Source organism: Carettochelys insculpta, chromosome 22, assembly GCF_033958435.1.
Source record: "Carettochelys insculpta isolate YL-2023 chromosome 22, ASM3395843v1, whole genome shotgun sequence".
Lineage (NCBI taxonomy): Eukaryota > Metazoa > Chordata > Testudines > Carettochelyidae > Carettochelys > Carettochelys insculpta.
The window spans coordinates 10,266,007-10,290,665 of NC_134158.1; the positions used below are offsets into that span (position 1 = coordinate 10,266,007).

The 24,659-nt window shown below is 70.7% G+C and overlaps 3 protein-coding genes across 3 annotated transcripts; 2 read left to right on the forward strand and 1 right to left on the reverse strand.

The window, feature by feature from the left end:
- Positions 1-1,430: 1,430 nt before the first annotated feature.
- Positions 1,431-12,940, forward strand: CCHCR1 (coiled-coil alpha-helical rod protein 1). The gene is given in 19 exon segments (XM_075016843.1): positions 1,431-1,537; positions 1,703-1,931; positions 2,334-2,886; positions 3,560-3,681; positions 3,946-4,063; positions 5,360-5,377; positions 5,379-5,471; positions 6,467-6,592; positions 7,212-7,322; positions 7,625-7,731; positions 8,402-8,514; positions 9,529-9,610; positions 9,999-10,123; positions 10,719-10,907; positions 10,985-11,086; positions 11,199-11,350; positions 11,427-11,550; positions 12,080-12,232; positions 12,546-12,940. Coding segments are annotated over 19 exon segments (2,982 nt in total). The 5' UTR covers positions 1,431-1,467.
- Positions 12,941-13,351: 411 nt separating this feature from the next.
- TCF19 (transcription factor 19) lies at positions 13,352-16,101 on the forward strand. The gene is made up of 3 exons (XM_075016516.1): positions 13,352-14,007; positions 14,656-15,172; positions 15,852-16,101. Exons 1-3 carry the CDS (start codon positions 13,734-13,736, stop codon positions 16,084-16,086), a joined length of 1,026 nt encoding a protein of 341 aa, XP_074872617.1. The 5' UTR covers positions 13,352-13,733; the 3' UTR covers positions 16,087-16,101.
- Positions 16,102-18,944: 2,843 nt separating this feature from the next.
- Positions 18,945-23,682, reverse strand: POU5F1 (POU class 5 homeobox 1). The gene is made up of 5 exons (XM_075016078.1): positions 23,224-23,682; positions 20,636-20,747; positions 20,231-20,361; positions 19,468-19,629; positions 18,945-19,217 (listed from the first exon to the last, which is right to left on the reverse strand). The coding sequence occupies exons 1-5, from the start codon at positions 23,680-23,682 to the stop codon at positions 18,945-18,947; spliced, it is 1,137 nt and encodes a 378-aa protein (XP_074872179.1).
- Positions 23,683-24,659: the final 977 nt, after the last annotated feature.

The window sequence follows — 24,659 nt, forward strand, 5'->3', positions numbered from 1 at the left end:
CAAGAGGGCCTCTCCCTGCTAGGGGTGCCTCAGGGGCAGCGCCTGGCTGGCTTGGCGGCACCATCTCTTCCCTCTAGGGGCACCAGCTCCCCAGGGCAGGGCCTGGCTGGCCCAGGGGGTAGGGACTGGGGCAGAGCCTGGCCCCTCTACAGGTACCCGCTCCCTGGGCTCAGGGCAGGGCCTGGCTGGCTCAGGGGCATTGGAAGTGGGGTCGGTGGGGGGACATAATCAGCTGCTGGTAGAGGGGGTCTGGGGGGGCTTCCCCAGCACGTGGCACCGCCCCCGGAGGAGGTGGCCCGGGGCGATGGAGGGGCTTGGGGGCGAGCAGGGCCGGGATCGGGCCCCGCCAGGCGGAACAGCCGCCACCCCCCGCACGTGGGCAGCCCAGGGCGGGGGAAAGACCCCAGGAATCCCGGCACCCAGCGCCGCCCTTGCTGCTCCTTGATTGGGCCATTCACGTGTGGGCGTGGTTCCCTCCGCACTCCGCCCTCCCTCTGCGAATTTTGATCTCTGATTGGTCCGTCTCATAAGGGTGTGTTCCCGCAAGCCGTAGCCTCGCCTCCCCCAGCTGTGACTGGTCCGTTTTGTGTGTCCCTCCTCGGACTCCTCGCTGCCATTGGTGAGCTTCGCGGAGGGGCGGGACCTTCGAGTGCTCGGCTCTCGGAACGCAGAGTCGGCTCCTGTACCCCTCGCTGATTGGTCAGCGCTGAGTCCTAACCACCCGTTGACTCCGCTCCCTCGGTGCTCAGTGGTCAGCCTCAGAGGGGGGCGTGTCCCTCTCAGGCTCCGCCCCGCCACCCGCTGATTGGCTACTGCGGGAGTCTGCGGGGCCGCGGCGGGAGAGGGGCGGTTGGTCGCGAGAGGTTCCCCGGGAAACGGGCGGGAGGGGCTGGGGTAGCAGGGGACTGGTGGGGGAGGGGCTGGGGGCAGGAGGGGGACTAGGGGGCGGGTAGAGGAGGGGCTGGGGGAGCAGGGGGGGAAGGGCTGGGGGAGCAGGGGGCGGGTAGGGGAGGGACTGGGGCAGTGGGGGCGGGTGGGGGAGGGGCTGGGGGGAAGGGCTGGGGGAGCAGGGGGCAGGAGGGGGAGGAGCAGGGGGCGGGTGGGGGAGGGGCTGGGGGAGCAGGGGGAGGGGCTGGGGGAGCAGGGGGCAGGTGGGGGAGGGGGAGCAGGGGGCGGGTGGGGGAGGGGCTGGGGGAGCATGGGGGGAAGGGCTGGGGGAGGGGCTGGGGGAGCAGGGGGGAGGGGCTGGGGGAGCAGGGGGCGGGCAGCCGGGCAGGTGGGGTCGCAGCACAGGGGCTGCAGCGTGATCAGGGGTTCCAGGTTGGGCGGGTGGGGGAGGGGCAGGCTTGCCCCGCTGGAGATGCCTTGGGGGGCGGTGTCGGGGTCAAGCCATAACTCTCACTGCTCTGCTCCCCCCCCCCCCGCCCCAGATATAGGTCTGTGGCCGTGCCCAGCACCACTGGGACCATGCAGCAGAGGGAAGAGCCCGGGGCTTCCCTCCACCCGCCGGCTGCCTTCAGAGCCCCCAGGCCCTCCGGTAATGCCTACAGCCCCAGATGTCCCTCAGCCCGGATGCCTGGGTCCCCTCTCCTCTCCCACCCGCCCACCCCTCATTTGAGCCCTGTACTGCCGCCCCATGGGTGAGTCCCCTGCATTGTCACTCTGGATGCTTGGGTCCCATCCGCTCCCATTTCTCCCTCAGGTTCTAGCGGGCTGATCCCCCCCTCGCATTTCCAGAGCCGGTCGGCGCCTCCCCTGGCTGCGGCTGGAGCTGCACCCTGGGAGGCCAGGCCACCCTCTTGGCAGACTCAGGAGCTGGCAGAGCTCAGGCAGGAGAACCAGCGCCTCCGAGATGAGCTGCAAAGGTGGATGGCAGCGGGTGCCAGGGGAAGGGCAACAGTGGAGACCGAAGAGCCCAGGGCCAGGACCAGGTGTGATATCCCCTGCCCCATTCCATGTCCCCTGAGCCAGCCCGGCTCTGCCCCATCCCGTACTGCTGAGCCAGCCCATCCTGTCCGAGGCCGGGGGGGCCAGTACCCCTAGAGGGAATGGGTCCTACCCCATTCCCTGCCCTGTTTCTGTCCCCCTGAGCCAGCCAGGCCCTGCCCTGGGCCGGGTGGGAGCTGGCACCCTTAGAGTGGACAGGCCCTGCCCCATTCCCTGCCCCCTGAGCCAGCCAGTCCTGCCCTGGCCCAGGTGAGAGCTGGTGCCCCTAGAGGGGACAAGCCCTGCCCCATTCCCGGCCCCCGAGCCAGCCTGTCCTGCCCTGGGCCAGGGGGAGCCGGTGACCCCTAGCTGGGCCAGGCCCCACTTCCATGTCTCCCACCCCGCAGGTCACTGGACAGGGAGGCGGAGCCCCCCGCTGCCCATCACGCCCTGGCCATGTCCCAGCAGGCCGAGCTCATTTCCCACCAGCTCCAGGAGATCCGGCGGCTGGAGGCAGAGCTAACCAGGCTGCGAGCTGCCACCCTCCAGCTGGAAGCCCAGGCAGCCGCCAGGGAGAGCACCGTCACCTGCCTGCAGGGGGAGCTGGAGCAGCTGCGGGGGAGGAGCCAGGCCGAGGGCGAGGCCCTGAGGGCGGAGCTAGTGGAGCAGAGGAGGCGTGGCCAGGCAGAAGCCGACGCCCTGAGGGTGGAGCTGGATGAGTTGAGGCAGCATGGCCAAGGGGAGGCTGATGCCCTGAGGGCAGAGCTAGAGGAGCGGAGGAGGCGTGGCCAGGCAGAAGCCGACGCCCTGAGGGCGGAGCTAGAGGTGGCAGCTGAGCGGCACCAGCGGGAGCTGGCGGCTGCGCGGGGGGAGCTGCGGGCCGTGCTGGTGGAAGGGGAGGCCCAGACCCAGAGAGCCACAGAGCAGCTGCAGGGGGTGCTGGGGGAGCTCCAGGCCGAGGTGAGTGGGAGCCAGGACCCCAGGGTCCTTTCCCTGGCTCTGGGAAGGGAGGAGGGACCAGTGGTTAGAGCTGGGGGGGCGGGGGTAGGGAGCCAGGACTCCTGGGTCCTTTCACTGGCCCTGGGAAGGGAGGGAGACTAGTGGTTAGAGCTGGGGGGCGGGGGTAGGGAGCCAGGACTCCTGGGTCCTTTCCCTGGCCCTGGGAAGGGAGGGGAACTAGTGGCTAGAGTTGAGGGGGGCGGGGGTAGGGAGCCAGGACTCCTGGGTCCTTTCCCTGGCTCTGGGAAGGGAGGGGGACTAGTGGTTAGAGCTGGGGGGGCGGGGGTAGGGAGCCAGGACTCCTGAGTTCTTTCCCTGGCTCTGGGAAGGGAGGGGAACTAGTGGTTAGAGTTGAGGGGAGAATCTGGGACTCCTGGGTTCTCTCCTTGGTTCTGGGAGGAAGGTGTGGACAACTGATTAGAGGCAGGGGCAGGGAGCCAGGGCTCTCGGATCCTTTGCCTGGTTCTGGGAGGGCGGTGGGGGCAGGTGGTTAGAGCTGCGGGGGGACCAGGACTCCTGGGTTCTCTCCCTCGCTCTCGGAGGGGAATGGGACCCAGTGGAGGGGGAGGGGGCGCAGTGGGAGCCAGGACTCCTGGGTTCTCGTCCCAGACAGGTCCCTCTCTCTCCCCCGCAGCTCTCCCGTCTGCGCCAGTCCCACGGGGCTGAGGTGGGCTCCCTGCGGCAACAGGCCCTGCAGCTGGAGCAGGAGCTGGAGGCCAGCAGCCGAGAGCGCCAGAGCCTGCAGGAGCAGCTGAGGTGGGCACGGCCCCGGGGCCCTGATTCGCTAGCAGGCGTGGGTGGTGGCGGGCTGCAGCCAGGAAGGGGGGCGCGGAGAGCACCAGGGAGGGCTGGTGGGACGTGAGGGCAGACGGTGCCTGGGGCGGTCTGGGCTCTCCGTCCCCGGGGCTGTTTCAGAGCAGGTTGGATGGACGCCTGTTGAGGACACTGGCCTGTCCGGGACCAGCTGCGATCGCCTCCCGGGGTCCCCTCCAACCCCACGACTCTGCCCTCCCCCCGCAGCGCGGCCCGGGCGGAGCTGGCCTCCCAGCAGGCCCTGCTGCAGCAGCTGCGCACCTACGTGGGCAAGCAGGGGAGTGAGCCAGGCTCCGAGAGGCAGCAGCTGCTCGACCAGGTGCAGGTGAGGGGTCGAGCTGCTGACCTGGGCTCCTGTTGCTCCCAGCAGGGGGCAGGACGGGCCACCCAGCGGGGGAGCTGGCACATGAACCCCGGGGGGAATGCCCCAGTGGGGGCACTGGCACATGCCGTGGGGGGAGGTGGGGGGACAGGCCGCCTCAGCAGGGCTGTTACACACACACACACACGCCGTGGGGTAGGTGGGGGGACAGGGCGCCCCAGCAGGGCTGTTACACACACACACCGTGGGGGAGGTGGGGGGACAGGGCGCCCCAGCGGGGCTGTTACACACACACGCCGTGGGGGAGGTGGGGGGACAGGGCGCCCCAGCAGGGCTGTTACACACACACGCCGTGGGGTAGGTGGGGGGACAGGGCGCCCCAGCGGGGCTGTTACACACACACACACGCCGTGGGGTAGGTGGGGGGACGGGGCGCCCCAGCGGGGCTGTTACACACACACGCCGTGGGGTAGGTGGGGGGACGGGGCGCCCCAGCGGGGCTGTTACACACACGCGCCGTGGGGTAGGTGGGGGGGACGGGGCGCCCCAGCAGGGCTGTTACACACACACGCCGTGGGGTAGGTGGGGGGGACGGGGCGCCCCAGCAGGGCTGTTACACACACACGCCGTGGGGTAGGTGGCGGGGGACAGGGCGCCCCAGCGGGGCTGTTACACACAGACGCCGTGGGGTAGGTGGGGGGACAGGGCGCCCCAGCGGGGCTGTTACACACACACACACGCCGTGGGGTAGGTGGGGGGACGGGGCGCCCCAGCAGGGCTGTTACACACACACGCCGTGGGGTAGGTGGGGGGACGGGGCGCCCCAGCGGGGCTGTTACACACACGCGCCGTGGGGTAGGTGGGGGGGACGGGGCGCCCCAGCAGGGCTGTTACACACACACGCCGTGGGGGAGGTGGGAGGGACAGGGCGCCCCAGCAGGGCTGTTACACACACACGCGCCGTGGGGGAGGTGGGGGGACGGGGCGCCCCAGCAGGGCTGTTACACACACACGCCGTGGGGTAGGTGGGGGGACAGGGCGCCCCAGCGGGGCTGTTACACACACGCGCCGTGGGGTAGGTGGGGGGGACGGGGCGCCCCAGCAGGGCTGTTACACACACACGCCGTGGGGGAGGTGGGAGGGACAGGGCGCCCCAGCAGGGCTGTTACACACACACGCGCCGTGGGGGAGGTGGGGGGACGGGGCGCCCCAGCAGGGCTGTTACACACACACGCCGTGGGGTAGGTGGGGGGACAGGGCGCCCCAGCGGGGGGCGCTGACGCTCTGCCCTGCGCCCAGCACCTGGAAGGGGAGCGCGCGGGCCCTGCAGACCACGGTGCAGCTGCTGCAGCTCAGGCTGGCCGCCCTCCGCGACATCCTGGCCCTGCAGGAGCTGGAGCTGAGTGGGAAGGTAACAGACCCTGCGACGCCTGGGGTCACCTCCCCTGCACCAGGGCTGGCCCAGCTCCCCGGGGGAGGGGGGCAGGGATGGGGTCTGCCCCACACCAGGGCTGGCCCAGCTCCCCGGGGGAGGGGGGCAGGAGGGGCTCTGCCCCACACCAGGGCTGGCCCAGCTCCCCTGGTAGATGGGGGCAGGAGGGCGTCTGCCCCACACCAGGGCTGGCCCAGCTCCCCGGGGGAGGGAGGCAGGGATGGGGTCTGCCCCACACCAGGGCTGGCCCAGCTCCCCGGGGGAGGGAGGCAGGAGGGGGTCTGCCCCACACCAGGGCTGGCCCAGCTCCCCGGGGGAGGGGAGCAGGAGGGGCTCTGCCCCACACCAGGGCTGGCCCAGCTCCCCTGGTAGATGGGGGCAGGAGGGCGTCTGCCCCACACCAGGGCTGGCCCAGCTCCCTGGGGGGAGGGGGGCAGGAGGGCGTCTGCCCCACACCAGGGCTGGCCCAGCTCCCCTGGTAGATGGGGGGCAGGAGGGGTCTGCCCCACACCAGGGCTGGCCCAGCTCCCCTGGTAGATGGGGGCAGGAGGGGTCTGCCCCACACCAGGGCTGGCCCAGCTCCCTGGGGGAGGGAGGCAGGGATGGGGTCTGCCCCACACCAGGGCTGGCCCAGCTCCCTGGGGGGAGGGGAGCAGGAGGGGGTCTGCCCCACACCAGGGCTGGCCCAGCTCCCCTGGTAGATGGGGGCAGGAGGGGTCTGCCCCACACCAGGGCTGGCCCAGCTCCCTGGGGGAGGGAGGCAGGGATGGGGTCTGCCCCACACCAGGGCTGGCCCAGCTCCCTGGAGGAGGGGGGCAGGAGGGCGTCTGCCCCACACCAGGGCTGGCCCAGCTCCCCTGGTAGATGGGGGCAGGAGGGGTCTGCCCCACACCAGGGCTGGCCCAGCTCCCGGGCAGGAGTTGTGCGGGGAAGCTGTGCTTTATCCTGGCATTGACCGGTGTCACCCCCTGCAGCCGGAGCCAGCCCAGAAGGGCCGGGTGCTGCTGAGCCGCTGGCGGGAGAAGGTCTTTGCCCTCATGGTGCAGCTGCGATCGCAGGAGTTGGGCCACGCGGACGCCACCCGGCTGCTGCACGGGCAGGTGGGGCCCGGTGGGGGGGCGGGGGGAGACGCCTGGGTTCCCTACGCCAGCGGGAATTCTGCCCCAACCCCCACCCACGGCGAGACGCCGCCCAGCCCAGAGCAGGGGATTCCTCTCCCAGGGCTGTGCCCCCCATGTGCCCCACAGGCTAGGCCTGGGCTGGGCTCTGCCCCAGGCAGTCACGCACAGAAGTTGGCATTTCCCTCTGCAGTGCCGCCCGTGACCACCAGCTGGTGCCCCAGCCGACCTACGGCCCTGGCTGGCCGGGGGCGGAAGCGCAGCCCTGCTCAGCCCAGGGGGTTTAGGCACTGCCCGTGCCCATCAGGTGGTGCCCCAGCCCATGTACGGCCCTGCCTGAACAGGGCAGAACTGCAGCCCTGCTCGGCCCAGGGGGTTTAGGCACTGCCCGTGCCCATCAGGTGGTGCCCCAGCCCATGTACGGCCCTGCCTGAAACGGGGGCGGAAGCGCAGCCCTGCTCGGCCCAGGGGATTTAGGTACTGCCCATGCCCACCAGGTGGTGCCCCAGCCCATGTATGGCCCTGCTCGACCCAGGGGGTTTAGGCGCCGGCTCTGAAGGCCACGCGGCAGGACTGCCAGTAGCTGTGCCCGCTCCCACAGGTGGCCGAGCTGCAGGAGGAGGCGCAGTTGCGGGAGCAGAAGGCGGCGCTGCTGCTCCATAGCCTGCAGGACAAGGCGGCAGAGGCCGACCTGGAGCGAGTGGCCAAGGAGGTAAGGGCCGGTGCAGGGGGGCACTGGGGCCGTCACCTTGGAGGAGTTCAGGGCCCACCCCCCCGCAGAGTAGCTCCACGCCCAGCAGCCTGTGTGCGCCTGGGGTGGTGCACCTCCGCCCCGGCCTCGGCGCGCACACAAAATGTGTTCCACGGACGGGTGGGGGAGGTAGGGAACGTGGACTAGTACCGGGGCAGGGCAGGGCGGGGATGGGGGGATGGGGTGGGGGGCAGGGCTGGCTGGGGGGATTTGGGGGGCGGGACTGGCACCCCGCTCCACACTGGCGCTCCACTCCCTTGCAGAGGCTCCAGGCTGAGCTGTCTCGCCAGGAGGACTCAGGGCACCAGCTGCAGCGCCGGGTGGCCGCGGCCGAGGGAGCCTTGCAGGGCCTCGCGGAGCTCGTCACCAGGTGCCACTTGGGGCTCTCCCTGGAGCAGTGGGACCCGGGGAAGAGAGGCCTGCCCCCTGGGGTGCCCCAGCCAGCCTCCCGGCCGCCGAGGCCGCTCTGACCTCCCCGTGCATGGGCGGCAGCCCCCGGCTCACCCCTACCCAGAATGCTCTGCTGCCTGCGCGCTGGGGTGTCGGCAGCCCCCGGCTCACCCCTACCCAGAATGCTCTGCTGCTGCGCGCTGGGGTGTTGGCAGCCCCTGGCTCACCCCTACCCGGAATCCTCTGCTGCTGCGCGCTGGGGTGTCGGCAGCCCCCGGCTCACCCCTACCCAGAATGCTCTGCTGCTGCGCGCTGGGGTGTCGGCAGCCCCCCGGCTCACCCCTACCCAGAATGCTCTGCTGCTGCGCGCTGGGGGTGTCGGCAGCCCCCGGCTCACCCCTACCCGGAATCCTCTGCTGCTGCGCGCTGGGGTGTCGGCAGCCCCCTGCTCACCCCTACCTAGAATGCTCTGCTGCTGCGCACTGAGAGGTCTGGCAGCAGCCCCTGGGGCTGGCAGGATTGAGGTCCTGGCCCCGGCTGCCCCCTCACCCTCCCACTTGAGGGTCGCAGGCTCAGGTGGCACATGAGGCGTGTGACTGAGCGGGGGTGAAGGTCCCGCCCCCTGACCTTCAATCCCATCCTGTTGGCAGGCTGCACCAGCAGCTTGGGGGGCAGGAGGCGGAGCTGAAGGTGGCAGTGGCACGCCTGGCAGGGCTGGGAAACCGAGTCACCTTTGCCGCCAAGAGAGTCGACACCATCCAAGGTGAGAGGAGCAAACAGGAGCCCGTCTACCCCGGCATCCTGCCTGCCTCAGAACAGGCCCATGGGCTCTGGTCCTGCCCCACTCCAGAGCTGGCTGCATCCAGTGCCAGGCAAGCCGTCTCCCTGCGGCTGTCCTGCTCCACCCCAGAGCTGGTTGCATCCCAGTGCCAGGCGAGCCGTCCCCCTGCAGCTATCCTGCTGCATCCCAGTGCCAGGCGAGCCGTCTCCCTGCAGCTGTCCTGTCCCGCCCCAGAGCTGGCCGCATCCCAGTGCCAGGCGAGCCGTCCCCCTGCGGCTATCCTGCTGCATCCCAGTGCCAGGCGAGCCGTCTCCCTGCAGCTGTCCTGTCCTGCCCCAGAGCTGGCTGCATCCCAGTGCCAGGCAAGCCGTCCCCCTGCGGCTGTCCTGCTCCACCCCAGAGCTGGCCGCATCCCAGTGCCAGGCGAGCCGTCCCCCTGCGGCTGTCCTGCTCCACCCCAGAGCTGGCCGCATCCCAGTGCCAGGCGAGCCGTCTCCCTGCAGCTGTCCTGTCCTGCCCCAGAGCTGGCTGCATCCCAGTGCCAGGCAAGCCGTCCCCCTGCGGCTGTCCTGCTCTACCCCAGAGCTGGCTGCATCCCAGTGCCAGGCAAGCCGTCCCCTGCGGCTGTCCTGCTCCACCCCAGAGCTGGTTGCATCCCAGTGCCAGGCGAGCCGTCCCCCTGCGGCTGTCCTGTCCCACCCCAGAGCTGGCCGCATCCCAGTGCCAGGCGAGCCGTCCCCCCTGCGGCTGTCCTGTCCCGCCCCAGAGCTGGGCGCATCCCAGTGCCAGGCGAGCTGTCCCCCTGCGGCTGTCCTGCCCCACCCCAGAGCCGGCCGCATCCCAGTGCCAGGTGAGCCGTCCCTCTGCGGCTGTCCTGTCCCGCCCCAGAGCTGGTCCCATCCCAGTGCCAGGTGAGCTGTCCCCCTGCGGCTGTCCTTCCCCGCCCCAGAGCTGGCCGCATCTTGGAGCCATGTCTCTACCTCTGTGGATGTGCAGGGCTGGTGTTGCACAAAGTGGCTTTGGCTCAGCTGCAGAGAAAGGAGCAGCCCCAGGCTACCCGCTCGGAGGACGACGACGGGTGAGTGCTCCCAGTGCCCATGGGCAGGAGCCAGGCTTGGCGCAGGCCTTCTGCTCACCACGTGGGCGTGGGGAATCGCGGTGACTCCTGGGCTCTCCCCGGCCCTGGGAGGGAGTGGGGCCCAGTGGTTAGAGCAGGGGTGGTGGTGGGAGGTAGGACACCTGGGCTCCCCCCTCCCCCGGCCCTGGGAGGGAGTGCGGCTCAGTGGTTAGAGCAGGGGGTGGGAGGCAGGATGCCTGGGCTCTCCCCTCCCCGGCCCTGGGAGGGAGTGGGGCTCGGTGGTTAGAGCAGGGGGTGGGAGGCAGGACGCCTGGGCTCCCCCCTCCCCCGGCCCTAGGAGGGCGCGGGGCCCAGTGGTTAGAGCCAGGCGCGGGCTGACTCTCCGCAGGCTGTCGCAGGCGGCTGTGCGGGCCGAGCTGGCCCTGCTGCAGCAGGAGCGGGACCGGCTGGCGGCCGAGCTGAAGAGAGGGGCCCAGACCCTGGCGCAGCAGGTGGCCGAGGCGCGGGAGAGAGGTACGGGGTGTGGGGGAGAACAGCACCCTGCCCCCAGCGCCCCCGGGTGGCGCCCCCTGCTGGACACAGCTGGCAGGGCCATAATGATCCCCAGCTCCCTCGTGGTGCCCCCTGCTGGCTGTGTGTGGGAAGGTGGGCAGAGGCCCAGGTCCCGGCAGGGTGGTGATAAACCCGTCTCCCCGCTGGCGCCCCCTGCTGGCTGTGTGTGGGAAGGCGCACAGAGGCCCAGGTCCCGGCAGGGTGGTGATAAACCCGTCTCCCCACTGGCGCCCCTTGCTGGCTGGGTCTGGGAAGGTGGGCAGAGGCCCAGGTCCCGGCAGGGTGGTGATAAACCCGTCTCCCCGCTGGCGCCCCCTGCTGGCTGTGTGTGGGAAGGTGGGCAGAGGCCCAGGTCCTGGCAGGGTGGTGATAAACCCATCTCCCCGCTGGCGCCCCCTGCTGGCTGTGTGTGGGAAGGCGGGCAGAGGCCCAGGTCCCGGCAGGGTGGTGATAAACTCCTCTCCCCGCTGGCGCCCCGTGCTGGCTGGGTCTGGGAAGGCAGGCAGAGGCCCAGGTCCTGGCAGGGCCATAACACCCTGTCTCCCCGGTGGCGCAGCGGAGCAGGAGCTGCGAGAGGCGGTGCGTGGCCTGCAGGAGGCGCTGGAGCAGGTGGCGGCAGCAGAGCAGGAGCAGCAGCGGCTGCAGGGCCGGCTGGAGGAGGCGGAGCGGCAGCGGCAGGAGAGCCAGGAGGCGGCCGAGGCGGCGAGCCGGGAGGCGGCCGGGCTGCGGCAGGAGTACGAGAGAGGTACGGGCTGGGGCAGCACAGGGGGATCAGAGCGGGTGCCCCCCGGTCAGTCAGTGCTCACCCCCCTGTCCCCCCAGCCCTGCAGGAGAAGGTGGCGGAAGTGGAGACACGGCTGCGGGGGGACCTGGCCGAGCTGGAGAAGAGGCTCAGTGAGGCCCAGCGGGAGCACACGAAGGCTGGTGAGAGACGCCCCCCAGCCCTGCCCCAATACCCCTCCCTCCTCCCCACAGCACAACAGCCCTGCCCTGCCGGTGCTCCCCCTCCTGACCCGCAGCCCTGCCCTCTCCCCAGTGGTCGCCCTGCGGCAGGCGGAGCGCCAGGCGACCCGGGACAAGGCCAGGGCCCAGGAGCTGGCGCGGCTGCAGGAGGAGGCCCGGCAGGAGGAGAGCAGCCGGCTGCGGGTGCGGCTCCAGGCGCTGGAGAGAGACAAGAACCTGCTGATGGTACGTGCTGGGCTGGGGGCCTCCACCCCACCTGCAGCCTGGGCTGGGCCCCCTCCTGACCTGCTCTCCACCCCAGGCCACACTGCGGCAGGAGGGGCTCCTGGCCCAGTACAGGCAGAACCGGCTGGCGGCGCGACACGACCCGGCAAGGTCCGAGCAGCCTGCGCCAGGGGAAGGTGGAGCTGGGCTTCCCTCCAAAGGTACCGACCTGCCTGTGGCCTGCTGCTTGGTGTGTGGCCCACCCGCATGTCACCAGCCCCACAGCCCCCTGGCGTGGGCCCCTCCCAGCTGGGTACTGGGATCCCCCACTACTCCCAGCCCTGCTTCCCCCGCCATCCTGAGCCCTTCCCAGCTGGGCCCTGGGCCCCCCCACTACTCCTAGCCCTACATCCCCCTGCCCTGAGCCCCACCCGGCTGGGCACTGCGTCCCCCCCGCCATCCTGAGCCCATCCCAGCTGGGTACTGGGACCCCCCCACTACTCCCTTCTTTGCATCCCCCCTGCCCTGAGCCCCTCCTGGCTGGGCACTGCCGTTCCCCCCGCCCCCCAATCCTGAGCCCCTCCAGCCTGGGCTGTGAACACTGCCCCCCAATCTGATTCTTTCGCTGCCCTGTGTCGTTCCTGCCTGGGCTGTGGGACCTGGAGCCTGGGACCTGCCCCCCCCCACACAGCATGATCCTCTTGTCCTCACCCCCCAGCGCTTCCCCCCTGATCTTCCCCTTTCCCCAAGGGGCCCTGGCGGCGGTGCTGGAGGAGCTGCAGACCCTGAGCGCGGCCCTCCTGCGGGAGGAGGAGGAGGAGGAGGAGGAGGCGGCGGCGGCGGCGGAGGAAGGCCGTGCGGCCCCTGGGGCTGGTCTGCAGGGACAAGGGGCGAATAAAGCGAGTTTGGATTAGACATGAGTGTGCCCCTGGCTGAGTGCGGCGCAGAACCCCGCTGTGCCCCCCCACCCCCCCAGCCAGGGAGAACCCAGGTGTCCGGGACTTCCCCCGCCCCCTGCCGAGCCAGAGAAAACCCAGGTGTCCGGGACCCCCACCTGCCAGCCAGGGGGAACCCAGGTATCCGGGATCCCCCTTCCCCCGGGCCGGGGAGAACCCAGGTGTCCGGGACCCCACCCCACCCCACCCCACCCCACCAGCTCGCTCCGGCCCTGGGCCTGGCTGGGAGGGGGAGTAGAGCCCCTGCCGCGCATGCGCAGTACGAGACCCTGCGGCCAGAGGCGCGCGCGCATTCCCTGTCAACTTCGGCCAATCTGCCGCCAGCCGCGCCCCGCGTCTCTGCGCCGGGCCGCCCAATCAGCGCGAGGCCGCCCAGCCCCGGGCCAATAGGCAGCAGCGGCCTCGCCCCCTCAGCCCGGCGCGGCCAATCAGCGGCGAGGCCACGGGCAGCGCGCGCCGTACGGGTGCCCAGGCAGCCGCTGCGGCGCTCAGCGGAGGGCAGCGGGTCCCGGCTACGTCATCGGTGGTCCCCGTCACCAAGGACTCGGGTATCCTCTACTACGTCATCGGAGGACCCCCCCCCAGTTACCAAGGAGACCGGCGTTCTGGACCTCTCAGTGCGGAGATCCCCGTTGCCAAGGAGACGGGGTTCTAGAGCTGCGTACCCAGTGGGCTGGGCGCCCCGGGTTGCTCGGCAACGGGGTTCTAGAGCCGGGCATCGAGCCCTACCTGGTTCCACGCTGACGGGGGTTCTAGAGCCGGTTGCCAGGGGGTTCTAGACCAGGAGCAGCTCTAGAGAGCTGAGCAGGCGGCAGTGGGGCAGATTCTAGAGCCATGGCGGTTCTAGAGCCGGGTTGCCGGGAGACGTGAGGCCCCGGCGTGCACTGGGGGTTCTGGATCCTCAGGCCTGGCCCTGGTGTGGGGACGTTCTCGACCCCAAGGGAAGCGCTAGAGGCCTGCGGGCAGTTCTGGAGCTGGCGGCGGGAGGGCGGGGGGGTCTAGAGCCAGCGAAGGGCCTGGCAAAGGGGGTGAAGGGGTGGGAGAAGCCTGAGCCATCCCTCTTGCCCCAGCTCAGCCCCCCCAGCCCCGCAGCAGGGCTGCTGTGGGGTCCCCCAACCCCGGCTGGGAGCCAGCGCCCTGCTCAGCAGCCGTGAGCGGCTGTATCCCAGAGACAGGTGAGGGCAGGAGATCAACGCCCCCACCCCACACACACGGGGCAGGAGCAGCTGGGGCGCGTCTGGACCTCTCTGGGGGAGCAGGGTCCATTGCCAGCCACACCTGCCAGGACCTGCCCCGTCTCAGCTGGTAAACAGCTCAGAGAAGAAGGGAACCCAGGAGTCCTGGCACATCGTCCCCTGTAACCCACCAGCCCCCACTCCCCTTCCCCCGCCGGTGAGCAGGGAGAGAACCCAGGAGTCCTCACCACCCCCACCCCTACCCCCACCCCCATGCCGTCGGAGGCCCTGCCCTGCTTCCAGCTTCTGCGCATGGGCCCAGCCCGCCCAGGGGACGAGGCCAGCCGGGACCTGCACACCTTCCGGCCGGCTGGGCCACGCTGCACCTACCGGCTGGGCCGCCGGGCTGAGGTCTGCGACGTGCCCCTGCTGCCGGCGCAGAGCCCGGGGCTGGTGTCCCGCATCCACGCCGAACTGCACGCCGAGCGGGACCCTCACAGCACCAGCGGGGAGTGGCGGGTCAGCCTGGTGGACTGCAGCACCCACGGTCAGGGGTGGGGCGGCGGTGGGGGTGGGGTGGGGGTGTGGGCTGGGCTGTGGGTGTCAGGGTGGAGGTGGGGGCTGGGCTGTGGGTGTCAGGGCTCCAGTCTTGGGATCACTCAGTGCCTGTTAATCGCGGCTGGGCCCTGCCCCACAGGCAGCTGCATTTCAGCCCCAGGCCGGGTGCAGAGTCTGGGGGTGGCCACCGACCGCCCCCGCCCCAGAGGTGGCCTCATGCCCAAGTGGGGGGAGGTCCCAGAGCGAACCAGCTCCCATGCCAGTCCTGCCGCCCTCTGTGCGTCCTCCTGGGCGCACCCCTCTGTCCAAGGCGTCCGTTTGTCTGTCTAGCACCTCCCACATCCCTCTGTCCCCTTACACGCTTGTCTGTCCTCGGACACGTCCGTCTGCTCCTCCAGCCTCGCGCACACCTGTCTGTCTGTCTGTCTGTCTGTCTCTGTCCAGCATGTCCCTTAGCCCTCTTCGTCTGTCCTCACGTCCTGCGTGCCCAGCGCCTCCCGCACCCGCCGGGCTATCCCATAAAGGTCTGACTGCGTACCTAGCCGTGCCCACGCCTGTCTGTCCGTCCATCCCTCCAGCCTCCTTCGTACCCGCCTGTCTGTGCCCACCCTCACTGCTCTCCCTCCGTCTCCGCCAGGCACCTACGTCAACGCGGCCCGGGTGGTGCGGGGCCGGCGCGTGGAGCTGGCTGACGGAGACCTCCTGACCCTGGGCCCCCCGGCGCCCCGGCCGGGCGACTCCGAGTTCTGCTTCCTCTTCCAGAAGGTGCGGGTGCAGCCCCAGGACTTCGCTGCCCTCACGGCCCCCAAGGCGCCCTGGCCCCTACCCTGCGGCTTCCGGCCGGTGCTGCCGGGAGCCGGCTCCCGCATCCGCCCGCTGGCCCGGCCTGCCGCGCCCGCCCCCCATGCCCGGCCCAAGGCCTCCTTGGTGCTCAGCTCCATCGGCAGCATCAGCAAGCTGCAGCCGCGCCCGCTGACTTTTGCCCTGCGCCGGCCGGAGCCGCCCGCCCGCCCCGGCGCCTCCCGCAGCCGCCGCAAGTCGGCTCACACGCTCCTGCCCGAGCTGGAGGACGAGGTGACCCGGCTGGATGAGGAGCTGGAGGCGGAGAGCCCCCCAAGCCGGCCCACGGCGCCGCTCCAGGTCACGCCCGGCGGGTGAGTAGTCGCTTACCCAGCATGCCCTGGGGCAGAGGGGCAGGATCACAGCCCCACCTCTCCCCCGAAAGGGCCGGAGTCAGTTCCGTTCCCCTCGGCCATCGCCGTCCCCCTGCGTTATACTCAGCACCACCTGTACGGCCCTGCCTCAGAGCTGGGCACATGAAAGGCCCCAAGTTCACAGCAAGGGGCCAGGGCTCCAGTCTGACATCAGGGCCTCTCAGGAGCCAGATGCCCCATTCCCTGCCCCCTGAGCCAGCCCGTCCTGCCCTGGGCCGGGGGGAGCCGGCGCCCCTAGAGGGGCCAGGCCCTGCCCCATTCCCTGCCCCCTGAGCCAGCCCGTCCTGCCCTGGGCCGGGGGGAGCCGGCGCCCCTAGAGGGGCCAGGCCCTGCCCCATTCCCTGCCCCCTGAGCCAGCCCGTCCTGCCCTGGGCCGGGGGGAGCCGGCGCCCCTAGAGGGGCCAGGCCCTGCCCCATTCCCTGCCCCCTGAGCCAGCCCGTCCTGCCCTGGGCCGGGGGGAGCCGGCGCCCCTAGAGGGGTCAGGCCCTGCCCCATTCCCTGCCCCCTGAGCCAGCCCGTCCTGCCCTGGGCCGGGGGGAGCCGGCGCCCCTAGAGGGGCCAGGCCCTGCCCCCTGGAGGACAGGCTGGGTCCCGCTCACCTCCCCACTCCGGTCGCAGGAAGCGGCGGGGCCGGCCGCGGAAACACCCCCTGCGCGTCACCCCCCCGGGGCCCTCGCGGGTGCTGCTGGGGGCAGAGCCCTGCGCGGCCCCACGCTGCCGCCTGCCCCAGGACGAGACGGTGCAGTGGGTGCAGTGTGACGGCTGCGACGCCTGGTTCCACGTGGTCTGCGTGGGCCGCAGCTACAGCGCGCTGCAGGAGGCCGACTTCCGCTGCGGGCGCTGCCGCACGTAGCCCAGGGCAGGCGAAACCAGGCCAGGCAGTTGTGCGCCCACAGCAGGGACTGGGGAAATGGCACCAACACCTGGGCACGTTCAAGCCCTGCCCTGAAGGGACTGGTGAAATTGTGGGAGACGGGCCAGGCGACTGCACGCACAGACGGTGATTGGTGAAACAACCTGGCGATTGTGCGCACACGGGGCTGTGACTGGTTAAACTACCTGGCGATTTTGCGCGCATGAGCTGTGACTGGTGAAACTGCCTGGCAATTGTGCGCACATGGGGCTGTGACCGGTGAAGATGCCTGGCGATTGTGCGCACACGGGGCTGTGACCGGTGAAGATGCCTGGTGATTGTGCATGCACCAGCAGAGATGTGTGAAAACCTGCAAAGCGACTAGTGACAGCTTGGGAGCCAGCCGGGTGCACCCGAGGGACTGGGTGACCACAGTGGAGGAGGGTGGAGTAAGACACATGAGCCAGGCACGTGGCTGGCGGTGGGAAGAAGCAGATCCCAGCGTGTGACTTGTGCAAAGCTGGGAGCCGAGCCCATGGTCCTGGGCTGGGATTTACCAACCGCTCGGTGAGGAGCAGGGAGGGGGACACTGAGCCTTTCCCCTCTGCAGGGCACCAGCCCCAGTGCACGTGAGCCGGGGCTCGTGAAAACATGCCTGGCCAGGCGCAGCCCAGTAGAGCACCAGCAACTCGCACGTTGGCTTTCACGGCCAGTTGGTGCCTCCCCAGAGCCTTCGGCGGCCGTGCGCAGCCCTCTGGAGCTGGAACCTCAGAATTCGCAGCCCATTGTGCCGAAGCAGCACAGCCGTGCAGCCTTGCACAAGGAGCCCATTTGCACGTGCACGGGGATTCCACAAGGGCCTTGCTGACTCCTGAGGTGATTGGACCCTGTGACGCCTTCCTCCTCCCTTTCCGTGGCAGCAGTGGCTCCGTGGGCCTGGACACCCCAGAGCGGCTCCCCACCCCCATCGCCCCCTTTCCCTGGGGTGCTGGAAAGAAGGAGGGTTTCTCACCACTTGCCTCCATGTCGGTTCCCTCCCTACCACTCGCCTCCTGCCCGCTGCAGGGCAACGTGCGCCGCAAAATCATCCCCGGCGGAGGCTTCGTGGGCCGGGCCCGACCATGCCCAGAGCAACCCTGGGCTCCAGTGTGTTGCTGGGGGCAGGCTGGGCCAGCAGGGCCTCCCCCCAGGGCAGGGGGAAAGTGGGGAGGGAGGCGGCAGCGCAGAAGACGGGTTAGGGAACCAAGAGCCCCCAGCTGCCGACGGATCCCATCCTGCCTGCATTCGGGTTGGGAAGTGAGGCCTAGTGGTTAGAGGAGGGGGGCTGGGAGCCAGGACTCCTGGGTTCTCTCCCCGGTGCTGGGGGGCAGTGGGGGCTGGTGGTTAGAGCAGGGTGGGGAGCCAGGACTCCTGGGTTCTCTCCCCAGCGCTGGGAGGGCAGTGGGGGCTGGTGGTTAGAGCAGGGGGCTGGGAGCCAGGACACCTGGGTTCTCCCCGGCGCTGGACAGCAGGGGAACGGGGCGTTAAGTTTGCTGGGTGGGGGCAGGGATGCGGTAGGAAGGGCCAGGTGGGGGGCTGGCAAGGTGGGGGCTCAGCAGGGGCCGCTCTCCCCCCCCCCCCCCCCCGAGCCAGGCACAGACGCAGAGAGTGGTGGAGGTAGCGAGTCGTTTAATAAGGCGCTGGAAGGGGGTGACGGCTCTGGGACACCCCCGATCACTTCCCTGCCCCCCGTTCAGCAGCAATAGCACTCGGGAAAAGGGGCGGGGGCAGCCGGGGGGCAGGGACACAGGGTCAGGCCACTTGCGCCTCCTGCTGGGGAAAAAGTCTTGTGCTATTTACACCTCTCTAAAAGAGCTCCAGAGTCGGGTGAGGCCGGGCTGATGGCCCGAGGGGCAGGGCTGGGGGGCCGGGGGCGCTTACTGGGAGGAGGCGACGCTGAGGGTCCCAGAGGGCAGGATGGTTCTGGAGCTGGGGTGCTGCTAGATTTCTCCCACCTTGGTTCTGGAGTGACTGTGGGTCTAGAGTGTCCCCACTCCCTCCAGTGGTTTGGCCGTGGCCGTGGGGGCTGCGTTATGAGCTGAGGGGCTGTGCCCGGTTCTCGACCCACCAGGCATGTTCTCGAGTCAGCAAAGAGCAGATGTGGTTCTGGACCGCCCCCTTGCAACCAGATGTTCCTGAGGGGAGTTGGGGTGAGTGCCCCTTCTAGACCCTCCACAGGAGGCCTGAGAAGTGGGCAGGCGGGTCGGGTGCGCCGCTGGCTTTTCTGGATCCTGTACATATGGGTTCAACAAGGAAAGGGGGAATTCGAGTTTCACCAAGATGGTCTAGAGCTGCGGCCCACTGAGGGGTAACGCCGGCCCTACCACGTATCTAGAACCACTTCCCCTGCAGGTTGTACGGGGCCCCTCCCACCGTGAGGGTCTGTTCTGGAGTCCATGAGGCTCTCGAGCCCCGACCTGCCCCACAACATGCCGAAAAGAAGCTGGTGGGAAGCTGGAGCTTCAGTAGCTATTCAAGGTCATCGAGGAGAACCCAGGACTTGCTGGAGTTGCTCATTTGAAGATCTGGATCCTCACCGGGGGTTGTGGGTGGGTCTAGACCTTGGGCAGATGTGGGGGTTCTAGAGCGTGGCAAGGACCTGCCACTTCTAGAGCCTGCCAGGTGCAGGGGCCCATGGCCCAGACAAACTAGGCTGTTGGCTCCAGAACCTGCGTCGGCTCCAGACCAAGTCAATCTAGAACCTGGTGGAGGCCAATTTCCTGCTCACTAAAAATGTTCCCACAATTCCCTGCTTTAAAATCCCAACCCCCCAGCCTTGCCCCAGGACTCTCAGCGCACCCCCGCCTGCCCCCTGGGGTTCAGGTGGAGTGCATGGGGGGGCCCATGAGGGGGGGCCCAGGGGGGGTGGGGTCGAAGGGCTCCCCCCCGTGGTGGAACTGGGGCATGTAGAGAGCTGCAAAGGCGGCGGCGTTGTAGCCCTGGGGGGGCGGCGGGTGGTGCCCCTGAGGGGGCCCCGGCAGCTGAGCAGGGGGGGCGAAGGGCAGGGCCCCCCCCTCGCAGTCATCCCGGGCCGAACAGCCCCCGCTGCGTTTCCCCTTCTGCCGGCGGTTGCAGAACCAGACGCGGACCACCTGGGGGGGGCGGGGGCATCAGCGTGGCGGGAGGGGGCCCGCATGGCCCCCCACCGCCACACCCCCGTGGTCCCCCTCTCCCATGGCCCCCCACACCTCCTCCCATGTGGTCCCCTGCGTGTTCCCCCTGCCATCCACACCCCTGTGACTCCCCATCCCCTCAGGCCCCCTCCCCTATGGGCCCCCTCCCCCTGTGACTCCCCACCCGCTCCCCAAGCCCCCCCCCCCCCCCCCCCCGGGCGGGACGCACGTCCTTGTCCAGGCGCAGGTCGTGCGCGATGTGGGCAATCTCCTGCAGACTGGGCTTGGGGCAGCGCAGGAAGTGGGTCTCCAGCGACCCCCGCGCCGCCGTCTCGATGCTGGTCCGTTTCCGCTTCCTCGCCTGCGCCAGCGCACTCTCCATGCTGCACAGCTGGGGCACAGCGGTAGGGTGTCATCGGCCCTGGTCCCCCACGCCCTCCTCTGCCGGGTCCTCCCGTGCCCCGACACCCTCGTCTCCCTGGGTCCCCTGCACCCCCAAACTCTCATCTCCCTGGGTTCCCTTGTGCCCCTCCTCTGCTGGGATCCCCCAAAACCCTCGTCTCCGCAGGTCCCCCGCACCCAAAACCCTCGTCTGCTGGGGTCCCCCCACATTGCTCCTCTGCCGGGGTCCCCCAAAACCCTCATCTCCCTGGGTCCCCCTGCACCCCAAAACCCTCATCTGTCAGGTCCCCCTACACCCCAAAACCCTTGTCTGCTGGGGTCCCCCAAAACCCTCGTTTCCCCAGGTCCCCCATGCCCCAAAACCTTTGTCTGTCAGGGTCCTCCTCACCCCAATGCCTTCACCTTCTGGGGTGCCCCACACCCCAAACCCTCATCTGGTGGGTCCCCTGCTCCCCGAAACCCTCGTCTTCCTGAGTCCTCCATGCCCCAAACCCTCGTTTCTCTGGGTCCCCCCACACCCCAAAGCCCCGTGTCCCAACACTCAACCCCCCCCCCCCCGAGGTCGCCTCCTGCCCCAGGCTGGGCCCCACCTCCTGCAGGTTGGCGTTGCTGTCGGCCTCCTCCAGCCAGCGCTGCAGCAGCGGCTTCAGTTTGCACATGTTGCGGAAGCTGAGCTGAAGGGCCTCGAAGCGGCAGATGGTCGTCTGGCTGAACATCTTCCCTGGGAAGCACGGGGGGGTCAGAGCCGGCCTGGAGCCACCGGGGGGCTGGGAAGCCCCCCCCCGAATCCCACAGCCCCAGGTGTCCTGGAACATCCCCCCCACAGATACCCGTCCAGGCCTTCCTCCACCCCAGACCCAGGGATCCAGACCTCACTGCAGAGGTGGACCCAGGTGCCCCTGGGACACCCTCCACCCCCCCACCAGCAGACCCCAGCATATGCCCCCCCCACTGTGTCAAACAGACCCAGCTGTCCTAGGACCCCCCACACCCACCATAGAGCACGCCCAGCGCCAGCCCCACGTCCGCCTGCGTGAACCCCAGCGTGATTCGCTTGTGCTTCAGCTCCTTGGCGAACTGCTCCATCTCCTCCGTGCTGGGGGTCTCCTGTGGGCGGGAGGGCTCAGGGAGAGAACCTGGGTCCTGCCTCCCCGCTCTAACCACTAGGCCATGCTCCCAGCTGGGGACACAGGGGCTGGGGGAGGGGGGCCCGACTGGAGCCAGGGCCGTGGCCCCGCCGATCATCTCCCAGGAATCCAGCTGCCCTGGTAACACTTCCCCCATGGAGCAGATTGAATCTGGCTCCATTCCTGACACACCCGTCACCTTCCCCGCCCAGCTGGGCAGCACCCTGAGTCCCCAGCCCCCTCCCAGGCCAGGGCAGAACCCAGGGGTCCTGTCTCCCCTCGCCCTGCTCTGCCCCGTAGGCCGCAGCCCCTTCCCAGGCCAAGGGAGAACCCAGGAGTCCTGGCTCCCCTCGCCCTGCTCTGCCCACTAGGCTGCAGCCCCTCCCAGGACCAGGGTGCCTGTGGAGTTAGTTCCCACGGTGGTGCACATTGGCACAGGCCATGGTGCATGGTTTATTCTGCCCCTGGCTGGAGCAGCTGTGCGGCCCCGGGTCCGGCTCCCTGGCTCCCGCCCCAGCCCTGGTTCCGGGGCCCCAGGGCGCTGTCGGGTGGGTCTGTTCCCATCACGCTGGCGATGGCCCATCGCTCAGGAATGCCAACGACCCCACACCTGTCAGACCAGCTCTGCCCTAGCCAGCCGCAGCCTGCGCTGCAGCCAGCTCTGGGGAGTGACCGCTGGCTAGGCCACACCTGCCAGCCGGGGGCCAGGAAAGGAAGATGGGCCCTAGCTCCCAGCGGGCCCCCCCCCCCCCCCACATCTCTAACCACTGGCCCTGCTCCCCTCGCTGAGCCAGAGAGAACACAGGAGTCCTGGTTCCCAGCCCCCTGCTGTAACCACCAGCCCCCTCTGCCCTCCCAGCGCCAGGAGAATCCAGGAGTCCTGGCTCCCAGCCCCCTGCTCTAACCACCAGCCCCACTGCCCTCCCAGCCCCAGGGAGAACCCAGGAGTCCTGGACCCAGCCCCCTACTCTAACCACCAGCCCCCACGGCCCTCTCAGCGCCGGGGAGAACCCAGGAGTCCTGGCTCCCAGCCCCTGCTCTAACCACCAGCCCCCACGGCCCTCCCAGCGCCAGGAGAACCCAGGAGTCCTGGCTCCCAGCCCCCTGCTCTAACCACCAGCCCCCACTGCCCTCCCAGCCCCAGGGAGAACCCAGGAGTCCTGGCTCCCTGCCCCTACTCTAACCACCAGCCCCCACTGCCCTCTCAGCGCCGGGGAGAACCCAGGAGTCCTGGCTCCCAGCCCCCTGCTCTAACCACCAGCCCCCACTGCCCTCTCAGCGCCGGGGAGAACCCAGGAGTCCTGGCTCCCTGCCCCTACTCTAACCACCAGCCCCCACTGCCCTCTCAGCGCCGGGGAGAACCCAGGAGTCCTGGACCCAGCCCCCTGCTCTAACCACCAGCCCCCACTGCCCTCTCAGCGCCGGGAGAACCCAGGAGTCCTGGCCGCCTGCCCCGGGGGTGCTGGTAACCCAGGGCGGCCACACTTTCAAAGCAGGGTCCCGTCGCCCTTCGGGAGGGGCGGGGGCCAGGACGCCTGGGTTCTCTCCCACCTCTGGGCGCGGCTGGGGGCCGAGCTCGGCTTCAGGGCCTGGGCTCTGCCGGGCCGGTGTTCCCCAGCCCGATCTCTGGGGAGACCCAGGGGCCGCCCGGCCTGTGCGCCTATGGGTGGTGCGCGGCCGCCGCGGAGCGCGCAAAGATATTTATTCCGCCCCCGGGGGACTCCCCCCCCCCGGGCCGGCCCCGTCCCGTCCCGCTCGCCCCCTGCCCGGCCCCCCCATCCGGCCCAGCCCCGTCCTCCCCGCCCCCCAACACCACCGGCCCTACCTTGTCCCCCCTGCCCGGCCCCCCAGCCCCTCCGCCCGGCCCGGCCCCCCAATCCCCCGCCTGGCCCGGCCCCCCAGTCCCCCCGGCCCCGCCTGGCCCGGCCCCCCTCGTCCCCCAGCCCCCACCTGGCCCGGCCCCCCAGTCCCCCCAGCCCGGCCCCCCAATCCCCCGCCTGGCCCGGCCCCCCAGTCCCCCCGGCCCCGCCCGGCCCGGCCCCCCAATCCCCCGCCTGGCCCGGCCCCCCAGTCCCCCCAGCCCGGCGCCCCTCGTCCCCCAGGCCCCGCCTGGCCCGGCCCCCCAGTCCCCCGGCCCCGCCTGGCCCAGCCCCCCAATCCCCCCAGCCCGGCGCCCCTCGTCCCCCAGGCCCCGCCTGGCCCGGTCCCCCAGTCCCCCCGGCCCCGCCTGGCCCGGCCCCCCTCGTCCCCCAGCCCCCACCTGGCCCGGCCCCCCAGTCCCCCCAGCCCCCACCTGGCCCGGTCCCCCAATCCCCCCAGCCCGGCCCCCCAGTCCCTCAGGCCCGACCTGGCCCGGTCCCCCAATCCCCCGGCCCCGCCTGGCCCAGCCCCCCAATCCCCCCAGCCCGGCCCCCCTCATTCCCCAGCCCCTCCGCCCGGCCCGGCCCCCGCCCTACCTCGTCCCCGCTTTCCGCCTCCTCCGCCTTGGCCTCGCCGGGGCTCCCCGCGCTGACCGGGCTGCTGGTACCGCTGCCCTCGGGCCCCTCGCCGGCCGGGCTGGGGGGCGGCGGGGGCAGGAAGGCGCCGCCCCAGGCCTGGCCCGGGGGCCCGTAGTAGGCGCCGGCCGGCTCGGCCTTGACCTGGGCTGGCGGCGCGGGGCTGTAGGGGGGCGCCCAGGGCTCGGCGCCCGCGGGGAAGGGGGCCCAGGCGCGCAGCAGGGCCGCGGGGTCCCCGGGCGGCCCCTCCAGCAGCCCGTAGCCGTAGGGCGCTGGGGGCGGCCCGGGGAAGGGCTCAGGCAGGAAGGGGCCGGGCCCCTCGGGGGGCCCCCCAGCGCCCGGGCCGGGCTCCAGCGGCGACCCCTGCGCCCCCACGGGGAACGGGGGGCGCCCCAGGCCCTGGCCCACGTGGCCGGCCATGGGGACGGGCCCGGGGGGACCCAGGCGTCCGGGGGCGCAGCTCAGCCGGGGAGGGGACCCAGGCGTCCGGGGGCGCAGCTCGGCCGGGGACGTGACCAAGGCGTCTGGGGGAATCCGGGTCCTGCCTTCTTGCCAAGGTGAAGTTCAAGAGGAACCCAGGCGTCCGGGGCAGGGCAGTCAGGCGATCGCGGGACCCAGGAGTCCGGGGCAGGGCAGCCAGGCGATCGGGGAACCCAGGCGTCCGGGGCAGGGCAGCCAGGCGATCGGGGGACCCAGGCGTCCCGGAGAAGCGAGCCCCCGCTCCAGGCCCAGGCAGGGCGCAGGGAACCCAGGTGTCCGGGAGCGCAGACCCCAGCCCGCAGCCGCTCCGACCTCTGCGCCACTGCCCCCCCTCCGTTAACCCCTCCCTGGCCGGCCCCACCCTGGGCACAGGTTCCCCCCCCCCACTCTGCAGCTCCGAGGAGCGGCCCCTCCCCCCGATCAAAGCCGGGGCTCCCCCCGCCCCCCGCCAAGTGCCCCATCGCCTTTCAATGGGCCCCACTTAGCTCCAGACAATGGCTTGGGGCCGCCGGGGTGGGAGCCAGGACTCCTGGGTTCTCCCTGGCGCTGGGAGGGCAGTGGGGGCTGGTGGTCAGAGCAGGGGCTGGGCGCCAGGACTCCTGGGTTCTCTCCCCAGCGCAGGAAGGGCAGTGGGGGCTGGTGGTTAGAGCAGGGGCTGGGAGCCAGGACTCCTGGGTTCTCCCCAGCGCAGGAAGGGCAGTGGGGGCTGGTGGTTAGAGCAGGGGCTGGGAGCCAGGACTCCTGGGTTCTCCCTCCGGCGCTGGGAGGGCAGTGAGGGCTGGTGGTTAGAGCAGGAGCGGGCCTGGGAGCCCGGACTCCTGGGTTCTCCCTCCGGCTGTGGGGAAGGGGGACGGTGACATCCCCAAGTTCACCAACAAGTTAATAGGAGAACTCAGGCGTCCTGGCCCCACAGCGCC